This window comes from Tursiops truncatus, chromosome 16, assembly GCF_011762595.2.
Source record: "Tursiops truncatus isolate mTurTru1 chromosome 16, mTurTru1.mat.Y, whole genome shotgun sequence".
Lineage (NCBI taxonomy): Eukaryota > Metazoa > Chordata > Mammalia > Artiodactyla > Delphinidae > Tursiops > Tursiops truncatus.
Window position 1 is genome coordinate 48,953,757 of NC_047049.1, and position 13,461 is coordinate 48,967,217.

General features: G+C 45.1%; 1 protein-coding gene across 3 annotated transcripts in view; it reads left to right on the forward strand.

The window, feature by feature from the left end:
• GRID1 (glutamate ionotropic receptor delta type subunit 1) overlaps positions 1-6,005 on the forward strand; it is a 666,519-nt gene extending 660,514 nt beyond the window's left edge. For 2 of the 3 annotated variants that reach the window (XM_073793383.1, XM_033841989.2), the window contains one exon: positions 5,293-6,005. In XM_073793383.1, coding sequence (XP_073649484.1) covers positions 5,293-5,721 — 429 coding nt within the window. In that variant the 3' untranslated portion in view covers positions 5,722-6,005. The remainder of the gene's footprint in view (positions 1-5,292) is intronic. The other variant, XM_033841990.2, reaches the window with a different exon arrangement.
• Positions 6,006-13,461: the final 7,456 nt, after the last annotated feature.

Consider the following 13,461-nt stretch of genomic DNA (forward strand, 5'->3'; position numbering starts at 1 on the left):
CCTTGAGGGAAAAAAACGGAGCTGGAGGAATCAGACTCCCTGACTTCAGACTATACTACAAAGCTACAGTAATCAAGACAATATGGTACTGGCACAAAAATAGAAATATAGATCAATGGAACAGGATAGAAATCCCAGAGATAAACCCATGCACCTATGGTCAACTCATGTATGACAAAGGAGGCAAGGATATACAATGGAGAAAAGACAGCCTCTTCAATAAGTGGTGCTGGGAAAACTGGACAACTACATGTAAAAGAATGAAATTAGAACACTCCATAACACCATACACAAAAATAAACTCAAAATGGATTAGAGACCTAAATGTAAGACCGGACACTATAAAACTCTTAGAGGAAAACTTAGGAAGAACACTCTTTGACATAAATCACAGCAAGATCTTTTTTGATCCACTTCCTAGAGGAATGGAAATAAAAACAAAAATAAACAAATGGGACCTACTGAAACTTAAAAGCTTTTGCAAAGCAAAGGAAAATACAAACAAGACGAAAAGACAACCCTCAGAATGGGAAAAACTATTTGCAAACGAATCAATGGACAAACAATTAATCTCCAAAAAATATAAACAGCTCATGCAGCTCAATATTAAAAAAGCAAACAACCCAATCCAAAAATGGGAAGAAGACCTAAATAGACATTTCTCCAAAGAAGATATACAGACTGCCAACAGACACATGAAAGAATGCTCAACATCATTAATCATTAGAGAAATGCAAATCAAAACTACAATGAGGTATCACCTCACACCAGTTAGAATGGGCATCATAAGAAAATCTGCAAACAACAAATGCTGGAGAAGGTGTGGAGAAAAGGGAACCCTCTCCCACTGTTGGTGGGAATGTAAATTGATACAGCCACTATGGAGAAGAGTATGGAGGTTCCTTAAAAAACTAAAAATAGAACTACCATACGACCCAGCAATCCCACTACCTGGCATATACCCAGAGAAAACCATAATTCAAAAAGACACATGCACCCCAATGTTCATTGCAGCACTATTTACAATAGTCAGGTCATGGAAGCAACCTGAATGTCCATCGACAGACGAATAGATAAAGAAAATGTGGTACATATATACAATGGAATATTACTTAGCCTAAAAAGGAACGAAATTGGGTCATTTGTAGAGACGTGGATGGACCTAGAGACTGTCATACAGAGTGAGGTAAGTCAGAAAGAGAAAAATAAATATTGTATATTAACTCATATATGTGGAATCTAGAAAAATGCTACCAATGAACTGGTTTGCAAGGCAGAAATAGAGACACAGATGTAGGGAACAAACGTATGGACACCAAGGGGGTAAAGTGGCTGTGGGGTGGTGGTGTGATGAATTGGGAGATTGGGATTGACATTTATACACTAATATGTATAAAACAGTTAACTAATAAGAGCCTGCTGTATAAAAAATTACAAAAAAATTTTTTTTAAATGACATAGGGAATGATACAATAAAAATAAAAAAAAGCAACCCATCTTAGAAAGGCCTCAGGAGTCAGGTATGCAAGATTAGGGAAATATTTTTCAATCTTATCAATTGCAGCAAATATTATTAACGTTGTTAAATATTTGTACAATTATCACAACATTTGCTTTTATATTCACCATCTTCCCTGATCTTTACTCGGCTCCTAGGAAGCAGATTTTAGTACAACTGCCCTGTTATAGGGGAGAGAATGGAGGCCCAGATAGATTGTGTGTCTTAGCAGAAGCCAGACTCACATCTCAACCTTTGGCTCCAAATTTCATCCTCCTTCTTCTCCACCTCATGTCAAGTGCTAATAATAAGTGGAAAAAAAGATGTTAAAAAAAACACAAAATAAATGCTATGTATTCAAGTTTTTCCTCCAAAAATCTGCACTCTAGGGTATCGGATTGTCTCCACATCCACACTCTGGGCTGGTCTTTATTCTAGATGCTTTGGTACTACCTGGTCAACCCCTCAGAGCTGTGATAATTATGCTAGATTATTATATAATTATGCCTGTGACCTATCACTTTTATAATACTGCCCCCAAACCTCCTGTCCCTTGTCCTTCACTGGTGAAGGATTTCCTCAAAAGGGTGACCTCTTTTGCTCCCATTTCTCCAGAAGATTTTGGTTGGTTGGTCTTCCCACAAAGCTTTCCTTATGTCTGTTTCCCTGGCTTTAGGTAAGAGGGCTCCTTTCACTTTGCTCCCACTCTCAACTCTCTGTCTCCCTCTGGCCTTCTTTGACAGGAAGTTCTCATTCTCTACCTGTCGACCCCCAAAACATGGGGAGCATCTGAACACTTGCCCTGGCCAAGTGTTCCATTGACTATAAAAAAGGGGGCCAAGCCCTCTCCTTTAACTGACAGAATCTAGAGTGAACACAGCTGAGACCAAGACACTCGCTTCATACTCCAAATTAGTCTACTCTTAAACTACTTATTTCTGTCCTCAAAAGGATTCTTACAGCCCTGAGAAGAAAATAGAAAGGAGAAAAAGGCAAGATTATGCAACTAACTAGTTCCTCCAGTGATCCCAGGACCACTCACTTGGTCATCAGTTTTCCTTTAGGCTAAAGGCTCTGCCAGCCCTTGGCTCGTCCATTCTTTGAGCTTGGCTGGCTGCAAAGAGAAGGGAAGTTTATATTATTAAGCTTCAAAAGTGTCTGAAATTCTCCTTCAATTTCTCCAGCTTCCAGGCTTTCTGGTACCTGTCTTCTGCCCTTCATGTATTTTGAAATGAAAATAGCCCATAGATACAAATATTTACCAACACAGCTGTGGCACTGACTTTGGCTGACACACATGAAACAGGGCATCAGAAGCTTATCAGCAGCTCACAGCAGCCATGAGAAGGCTGGAGAAGCATGCTCGGTGATGGGCAGAAGTCAAGGCTTGTTTGGAGGGCTGGGAGGCAAAATCCAGGAGGTGGTCATAGAGTAGAAAGTTTCTTGAAGCACTACCGCTGTCATGGATGGGCCGTCAACCATCTTCTGTCTCTTTATCTCTTTGTTCAGGATTCAGATCCATTTCTCTTGTCCTTACCTGGGTCACGGTCCTGCCTTTTGGCTACAGGTAGGCAGGGTACTGCCAAACTGTTATCTAGTGGGGAAAAAGTGATTCCCCCAAGGAAGATAAATCATGGTCCTCTTGGGAAGGGAGAATTGATGCTTGATAGCAGTAAAACAGCCAGTGCCTGATATAACACTTTAACAACTATTAAAAATAGTTTAATATTCAAGAATAGAAACAAAGCATAGAAATGATACACGGAAAAGAGCAAGGTTGCACAGAGCTGGATCAACTATGCTGTAACTTAATTAAGAAGAGAACTTGGATTTCGTTTGCTAAACATTTTACAGACTGTTGAAGGAGTCAGTGGAAGACATTGTATGCACCGTGTTTAGTCTAAGTAAAGGCCTGGTACTCTCTAGCCACTTGCCCCAATTTCACCCATCATACTTGCCACCCAGAGGCGTCCCTAACTTGGAGCTAGTCTCCCAGCAACGGTGAGCTGAGCTCTGCTGAGCTTCGGCTTCAGATCACTGGAATCTTGGCTCTGCCCGTGGGGCCATGTCAACGATTTCTGATGTGGCTTCCATTATGACATGACCCACTTCTCATAGTGCCTTCCACCCTCAAACCAGTTGGATTTCTTATCCTCAGGTTTCCTCTTGGCCTTGAATGAGTTCCTCGTTGTATGGGTATTGTCAGTCTTCTTGTTCTGGGAAAGGTTCTGGGGAAGATAGCAGGTGTCCCGCCAGAAGCCAAGCCCTGTGTGCTAGTCATGAACTCAACAAAGTTGTGGAGAGAGCAGTGGTCCTGCCTTCTCCACGCCAGGGTGATAGGGAGCATGGAGTGGTCTGCAGAGACAGCTTCCTTGCCTGAGAAAGGCTGGAATGAGACTTAATGGGATGAAACTTAACCAACCCCATGTACTCTCCTATGAGAGGGGAGCTCATGCCAGTTATTTAGGGTTGCCTCTTCCTGGGGAATATCCTCTCCCACTAGCCTTAGAGGAGCCCAAAGCAGCCACTGGAATGGCCCTTGGATTTGTGTGTCTCCTTTTTACTTTTGAAAGTACATTCAGGGCTTTTACATTTCGTGGTATTTCTAACAACCCTACAAGGTGGGCAGGAGGTAGGTTTCTCTCTCTGCTCTATGGATGTTGACATTAGACAGCCTGTGATGCTGTGTCTTGGAGCAGAGCTTTGACTTGGTATTGCTCATGCAGTTCGACAACAGGGAAGCACAGGCAGTGGGGATAACCTTGCCTGGCGCATCCGCACTAATGCTCCTGAAAATAGGACTGCAGCTTCTAACACCTCACCGAGGGGCTGGCATGGCTCTTCCGTGGACACCTGGTTTTGTACCCCAGGTCACTGGGGAGAAACTGAGGAAGTAGATTACATGGTCTTTTTCTTTAAGGAGCTTTCGAGTAGTTTGGCCTCTTTGATTTATTCTGACACTGTAGACAAAATATCAGTGATATTTGTTCTGCTTCTTCTCTTAAGCAAATAGATAACTGAACAAACAAAACAACTTCCTTGACGCCGTGCACCATGTGGAGAAAGAGTCAGGTGTGTGAGGGTCACAGATCTCGGCAGCCTCAAACCCTCATGATACCAGAAAAGTCAGCTGACCCCTGGGAAGTCTCTTCCCTCACCATCCCAGCCCCCATCCTCATCCAGGACCCCGGCGCCATGAGACTCCAGACGGGGACGTGCCCGCTTCCTGGCATCTCCAGAGATTTTGAATGCTCCGGGCTTCCCGTGCTGCCTGTGCCGCTCACTGGGGTTATGAATCTGGGAGGCCATTGACCTTCCTGAACCCAAGCCTCCTTTTGCGTAAGGTGGGGTTGATCCCACCAGGTCTTTTGAGCATTAGGAGCACTAAATGGCAAATCCATGGGGCACGTTAGGAGCTCAAGGACCATTCCCTGTTATCCCCATGGGACTCCTGCTGTTTCCGCCAGTTGTTCAAAGCATCTTCTCCCAAGGCTTGCCTCTGGGTGTGACAATTGTTCTAAGCAGAGCGCGGGCGGGGGTTGGGGGCAGGTGGCAGATGCTGCCAAGTCCTGCTTGCTGGGTCTTTGCTACCTGGGGGCAGTGTCCCAGGCTACTGGTACCCCAGGTAACAGGGCTGGCCATGCAGTTGAGGGGAGGTGGGAGAAATGGGGGCATGCTCACCCAGTGCCCAGCAGGCTGAACAGGCCTGGGGTCTCCAGCCTCCCAGAGTTTTCAGAAAGCCAGTCGGGGCTCCTGTTAGGGCTTGGCCTGACCCTCCTGTGCTTTCCCTGCAGGACAAAGAAGTGAATCTGGAGCAGGTCCATCGGCGCATGAACAGTCTAATGGATGAAGACATTGCTCACAAGCAGATTTCCCCAGCGTCCATTGAGCTCTCGGCCCTGGAGATGGGGGGCCTGGCTCCCAGCCAGGCCTTGGAGCCAGCGCGGGAGTATCAGAACACGCAGCTCTCGGTCAGCACCTTCTTGCCGGAGCAAAGCAGCCACGGCACTAGCCGGACACTCTCATCAGGGCCCAGCAGCAGCCTGCCTCTGCCACTGAGCAGTTCGGCCACCATGCCCTCCATGCAGTGCAAACACAGGTCGCCCAACGGGGGGCTGTTCCGCCAGAGCCCCGTGAAGACCCCCATCCCCATGTCCTTCCAGCCCGTGCCTGGAGGCGTCCTTCCGGAGGCCTTGGACACCTCCCACGGCACCTCCATCTGATCGCGCCGCCTGCCCTCCTGCCCACCCATCCACCCACCCGACCAGCAGAGCTTTTTAATACCAGAAAACAACACCACAAGCCACACACACACGTGCACACACACACAGAGACTCTTTCATTTTTCTTGTATATATGTGTAAATAATGACAGAATGGAGTGGGGTAAAAGTGTATTTTGAATATTCCCAATTTTCGAAGTCAGTAAAAAAAAAAACACAAAAACTGTATGAATGACTTTGTAAATTTTGTTCTATATGAATAAAAAGGCAAATTACTTGTGATCATTCTGAAGTGCCAAAGAAGCCCCCTGTTCCTGGGCCTTTCTGAGGGCGAGGGCAGGAGGGGCGATCAGATAAGGATGTCCCCTGCTGGCGGAGAGAGGAAGGTAAGCAGCCGGTCCCTTTAGAGGAGCCCCAATTGCTGCTTGCTGCCCTGTCACATGGTTTCCTGCCATGTTCCTCCGCTCCTGGCCCTTGGTTCCCCTTAGTCCTCTCGGGTCGATAAAGGGTGAGCCTCAAGTCGGCGCTGGTCCGACCCCTGGGTCCCTGTGCTGTAGGGTGATCAACTGTGCCAGTCAGCCTGGGACTGAGGAGGCTCCTGGGACACAGGACAGTCCTGTTTGGTCACTCTACTGCATGTCACAGTGTGCTGTGGACCCAACAGAAGCACCAGGCCAATGCAGCCGACTCTGAGGGCTCTGAGGCCGACATGCTCTAGGCTTATCCTGTTGGCCTTGTTTTTTACTTTCTTTTCCTAATTGGAAGAATCAACAAGTGATGGAATCTGGGAGAAGGAGGGTAGGTCCCATCATTTCCTCTGGAGACTGGGCAGAGGTGGGCTTGGCCTTGTCTGTGGGGATAGGGAGATGTGGGGTGTGATGTGTGGATCAGGTGAGGTGGGAGGATGAGAAGCCAGGTAGGGGGAGGATATTCCCTTGGATGTGAGACCCGTGGTTTCAGGTAAAAGGATCCTGCTGGAGGAGTGGAGGGAGGTACCCCAGGTGAGCAGACTAGTGCTGTAGGTGATGGGAGTGCCCAGAGTAGATCAAAGGGATCATGTTGGTTCAGGTAAGAGGAAGCCTTAGCTCTGAGAGAAAGAACAGCATAACTTTGTGTGATGTGGAGACAAGTAATTCCCAGCCCCCAGGGAAGTAGCCCCAAAAGTAAAAGAATGTCTCTGGGTCTTAAACACTGCAGGCAGTCTGCCAAACAGGGCCGGAGCCCAGCATGAGCCCTCATACCCTGCTTTGCCACCTTCTCCAGACCAGAAACCCTCAAGCTGGGATGTAGCCCATAGCAGGGGCCCTCCTGGCTGATGGCATCATATAGTCTCTGAGATCCACAGGCCTATCCTTGAGCTGGTGAACCTGCTAGGAAACTCTGTTTCTTAAGCCGAAGACAACCTGACAGCCCTGCCTCCCTCCACTGCCCTTTTTGGGGCAATTAAACTATAGGACGAGAGAGGGAAAAAACAAAATCAAAGCAAAACACTAGGGGCAGAGTAATTCGAGTACTGTGAGCTGTACCTTCAAGCCCTTCTTCTGAAGACGAAGGTGATTCTGCTTTCCTAACCTGCCAGAATGTGGTGAACGCAGCCTACATCTGGCACCAGAAAGGGTGGGGCTCCCTCTCCCAGCAGCAATCAGGGGGCTAAGAGCTCGGATCTGTGGTCGTGGAGAAATACAAAGTCCTATTGATTGCCTCTCCTATAGCACTGTGGAATTACTCCAGAGATGTAGTTATGAGGGTGATAACTAGCTTGGGATTGATTTCTTTCCCAAAGTCCTATGTGACATGATTGAGCAGTAAGGAGTGGCTGCATCACACAGTCAGCTAAAAACACTCTGGGGAGGAGAGTGTTTACAATTATGTTATTTATCTGTGGATTCTGAGAATGGCCTGATATTCATGCTACCAAGGAGATCCATTGACATTTCTCCAGTCACAGCGTGTAGAGCCCAGTACCTGGGTGCATGTAGATGGGGAAGCTTAGGTGGGCAATGGTTACCCTGAGGGAGGACGGGCTTCATTTTCTTTCCATCAGCACTTTGAGGGGTCCTGCCCTGGATGGTCAAGTTTTCCTATGTATTTCTCTATTTTTTTAATCAAATTCTGGTCTCACTGCCTTATCTCACACACAAGTCTGTTTTTTTTCGGGGTTTTTTTTGTTTGTTTTTCTCCCTGAAATGATCTGTCTTCTGGGATATACCATGGGTATCTTCTTGGACAGTTTGCTTTGAATGGGTGTCAGGGAGAGGTGAGAGATTGTGTGTGTGTGTGTGTGTGTGTGTGTGTGTGTGTGTGTGTGTGTGAGAGAGAGAGAGAGAGAGAGAGAGGGAGAGAGAGAGAGAGGATGAGAGCAAGTGGATCTTTGAGGGAAAGGTATTTTGCTGATAAAAAAATATTAACACCTCATGGTGTTATTCTTCACCATGTTTATGTTATTTTTTAAAATTTCCTATTCTTGGCATGAGGGGAAATGATTGATATTCAAGCAAATTCTCTAGAAAAAAATTCTTCCCAACTCAGATTTCTGTGTCAGCTCAGAATGTATCTTTTTTTCACGCTTTGCTCTTTGGATTTATAACTCTGTTTAGACTATTCCATACATTTTAGGTATATTTTGTGCCTTCAGACACTGCAAATAATAATCAGCATTTGGATTAAAGTTGTTTAATAATAAAACTTGACTTTGCTCCCTATCCTCTTCTTCTGTGGGGGAAGAAATGCTACCTGCTTGTTCCTGGGCAGCAGCTGGATTCTGTCCCATTGGCGTGGACTGTTGTGAGTGAAATTCGTAGGCCAAGTGGGTCTCAGACACGCCTAGGGGTGGAGGCATGCCCTCCTCACCCAGTGTGTATACAGAGCACCCTCAGACCGACTGGGGAGCAATGTGAGAGCAGGCTGAGAAGTCATCCTAATCTTTGGTTAACCTAACAGCTTCCTGTGATATGTGACTTCTTGGAAAACTCCTTGGAGAAAATTGGGCCACACTCCATAGGGAAGTGTTCCCATGGCCTTGTGGAATGAACATCCTTTTAAGAGTTGGGTGGCTTTGTTTCTTCTCTCATCTCTACATCCACTCTGACCTTGGAGAAGTTGCTTCCTTGTGCTTTGGCCTTCGGGCTAAGGGTCTGTCATTCTTTGAGGACCCACAGCTTGCCTTCTCAATATTTGGCCCTCAGAAGGTCTGTGGGTACCATTTTCCAGTGAACATCCATATGCCCAGTCATCTCTACGGCTCCAGGATCACCAGCCTGGGCCCTGGACCTCCAGATTCATATGCTCTCCAGACCTATCTTTTGCATCACAAGGTTCCCCTCTGACTTTTATGCCTTTGCAGGAGAAACAGCTCCACTGCCAGCCTTGGGCCAAAGAGGACTGACCTAAGGAGTTTGGTCTTCATGATCAAGTTTTCAACTTTTAGGCACTGAAAGGAGCCTGTCTGGCCCTTGCCCTTTTGTCCCCGCACCAATGAGAGGCTTCTCCAGTGTTGGGTGCAGGCTCCAAAGGCTGGGGGCAGGGAGGCAGAGAACCCTCAGGCATTCCCAGGTCATCTGGACAGACAGATGGATCTGGACAGGAATCCCAAAGTGTTCTATTTTCTTAAGAAAAAGCTGCCCAGTTCCTAAATTCCAGATCCTTCTAAATCTTGCCAAGGCGAAATGAATTCCATACTTAATCTTGTCTTTTCAAGCGCTGAAAGAAGACAAAGGACACATAAAGGAAGAAAAGACCACTGACCCTAAAGGCCACGATCACATGGAAGGAATATTCCGTTCCTCTGGTCTGTGCCTTCTCATTTTGTCATCATAGGGGTGGGCAAGGTCCCATGGAAAACCTGGGTCTCTATGTGACAATATGCTTCCAAGACTAAGGGGTTACTTACTCACAGGCCTCCGCCTTCATTGCAGGAAACTTTCTAGAGAAACTCACCTTTCACTCCCACAGGTGAGTGCTCATGAATTAGCATCTATGTCTTAACAAAAGCTTTGTTTTGCTCTCCTAGCTTTGGCAACACAAGATTAGATAAAATTTCAAAATATTTTAACTGACCTTCCCTGGTTATGAACACAATAAAAGAGAATCTCTGTTCCTAATGTGACATGTTTTACATCTAAAATATTATTTTATTTCATACCATTAGTTGCTTTTAATAAATGAAATTATGCTTGATCCTTATTACTCTTACCCTTCATACCAGGAAACTTCAGATAGGTGACAATTTCCTGTGCCAATAACTTTAATTATTGTCTTTTTTTTCCCTCCCATTGGTATATAGTCAGAGGGATTATTTATGAGAGAAGTGCACACATTCCAGATAAATCAGGTGAGCTAATAGTCACCTCCTACAAGGGAGGAAGGGACAATTGTCAGTGATATCAGACCCTCCCTCTAGCAAATGCTTGATATTGGGTGCTGAGCTCCAGAGAAAGGAGAGGGTCTCTCCATAGCAAGAAAAATAAAATTCCTGCTACAGAAATTTGCAATGGTCAATGGCCAGGATCTGGAAGAGGGAGCACCAGGGTGATCAGTCAAATGTGTCTCTGGGAGGGCTCAGTTGCTGGCAGATTCAAGCATACAGTTGTTAGGGACAACCAGGTATCCAAGCTCAGAGGGAAACAAAATAGCCACCAACACACTGAGACTTACCAACAAACACAATAAGGGTACACAGGCACACTGAGGTCCATGCACGCACACTCACCATTGCAGGCGCAGGCATATAGAGTTTAAAAGCACACAGCAATGCACTTAGGTGATGAAAGCAGGTCCTGCTCCTCAGATCTAGGAAACAGAGTCCAGGGAAGAAAGAGGCTATTTCAGAGCTTTTCTGCCCAGTGCGCAGTCTCAATGCAACCATCAGCCAAGTGGTGTTCGGAAATCAGCCGCTGTGGAGGGAGACGCATTTCCTGCAAAGTGGCTTCTCTCTGGCCAGGTGGCCCAGTGTGCAGTGAACTGTAACCAAACCATTATTCTGAAATCCTTCGGATTTTCAACCCAAATCCTTGAACTATGCAAAGAAATCTCAAGCATTCTCCAAGGCATCTAATTGTTTCCATATAAGAATAGACATGAGGTATAGGCAGACCTCAGAGATACTGCAGGTTTGGTTCCAGACCACTGCCATAAAGTGAATATCACAATAAAACAAGTCACACGAATTTCCCATTGCATATAAAAGTTATGTTTACACTATATTGTAGTCTACTAAATGTGCAATAGCATTATGTCTAAGAAAACAATGTACATACCTTAATTAAAAATACTTTATTGCTAAAAAATGCTAACCATCATCTGAGCCTTCAGGGAGTCATAACATCAAAGTGCAATAGTGACATCAAAGATCACTGATCACAGGTCACTCTAACAAATACAATAATGATGACAAAATTTGAAATATTGTGAGAATTACCAAAATGTGACACAGAGACGTGAAGTAAGCAAGTGCTGTTGGGAAAATGGTGCCAACAGACGTGTTTGACACAGGGATGCCACAAACTTTTAATTTATAGCCAATGCAATATCTGCACAGTACAATAAAGTTAAGTGAAATACAATAAAACGAGGTCTGCCTCTATAGTGTTCCAGGGACTGCACTCTACCCTTTGCATACAAATGCCTTTTCATTCTCAGATCAGTGCTGCGAAGTAAAAATTATTATCCAAAATTTGTGGAAAGGGAAGGTGAGACTCAAAAAGGCATGGTCCCCAAGCTGGTAAGTGATAGTGCTGGGATGCCTATTTCCTCATCTGTCTCAGTCTTGAGCACACGTTCCTGCCAGCACAGCTGGCTCTCCCTCGGTAGGGAGCACACCCGCTGTCTCTCAGCCACTGGACCTGTGCTGGCCTTCTCTGTCCCAAGGTATGGGGGAGCCAGCCCCACAAGGTCCCTCAGCTTCTGCATCTGCTGCTTCCTCTCCAGTGGCCTCAGGTGTGTTGGTGAGTATCTGCTTTTGCACCCCTGCTGTGGACGTGGCTAGCCTGGGCTAACAGGGTTATTCCTACCCACAGAGTCTAGGCCAGGTACACGCTGCATTGATTCAACTGCATTGAATCCAGAAATAAATCTGGGGAAAATTGACACCTCTCCATTCCTTACTTTCAACTTTTCTGTGTGCTTATATTTAAGGTGTGACATCTGTAAGCAGATTAAAGTTCTGTGTAAATGTGTGTGTGTGGGGGGGGAGGTCTGTGTTTAATTTGGTATATTTCTTAAAATCTTTAATTGCAGTAATTAGTCCATTTGCATTCAATGTACGTGCTGATTCATTTGGGTTAGATGTACAATCTTATTTATTTATTTTTCTATTTGTCCCTCTTGTTCTATGTTAATTATCTTCTTTTTTGGCCTACTTTGTAGTCAAAATAATGCTTTGTCATTCAATATCTTTGTCTCTGCTAGCATGTTGGATATACATTTTTATATCCTCTATATTCTTGAAGGAATTACCCTAAAGATATAAATATGTATTTTTACCATGTCCAAGACAAAGTCAGCACCTTAAAACACTTTAATTCAATTTATTATTTTATTTCCCACCTTGTATTATTTTAATTCTACATATATTTTTGACAAGGGCCAGGAGAGGTGGTAAATATTTACCAAACAGAAGAACGTGCAGGGCACCATGTTCTTCTGGGGATGGAGAGATGCATAGAAATTCCTACGGAGATATCAAAGTATACTGTGGTAAGACTAAAATGAGGATGACCTGACATCCTCATCTGCCAGACACTGTCTCGGTTTATGCTTATTGTTCTAACAGAGTTACTAATACACTTCAGTTAGAGGGGTAAATTATGTGGTCACTCTAGCTATCATGGATGTGGGGATGCTGAGTTCTTTGTGGCTGGGAATTGGGAACTGGTGGGGGGCCTGGAAGAGGAAGTCAGGGATAAGCTCTGAAGGGCCAAAGCAGTTTGAACTTCTGATAAAGTGCCTCCCAGGTAATGAGGAGCCTCCAGGGAACTTAAGCAGTTAAAAGTCAAGTCAAGTCAAGTCACCTGGGGGTGCTGACTTTTTCCTAAGGCTCTCTCTAGCAGTGGATGAAGTGGTAGGATGGGAACAAAAGGTAGCAGGATCCTGAGGAGGTGCTGGCCATAGCTCAGAGAGTGAGAACAGGATTCTGAGCTGAGGCAGCAGCGGGGGAGGATGGAAAGGACAGAGATGGATTTGAGAAACATTACCCTTCATTTCCTATTACTGTTGCACCTGTTCAGTGACACCTGTACCCTGAATAAACCCAACCACCTATTTTCTCTATTCCTACACCCAGACAGTGGAGCACAGGTGACGTAAGCTGCACAGCAGAGCAGATCGCTGTCCTTATAAATTCATGATCACCAGTCTCAAGGAGACCTGAAAATTCTACTAGGACCATCTGACCAATTCAATCTTCATTTTCTCCAGAAACTGTTCACATTTTAGAAATGCATGGTTTGTGACCACCTAGAGGGGTGGGATAGGGAGGGTGGGAGGGAGGGAGATGCAAGAGGGAAGAGATATGGGAACATATGTATATGTATAACTGATTCACTTTGTTATAAAGCAGAAACTAACACACCATTGTAAAGCAATTATACTCCAATAAAGATGTTAAAAAAAAAAGAAATGCATGAACATGCCTCCTCTCCCCTCTCAACATTTTTAAAATTAAACTTAAAATTTTTTTGATACAATTATAGACTATGTAGTTGTTAGAAATAATACAAAGAGATCCAATGACCCTTTAGTCAGT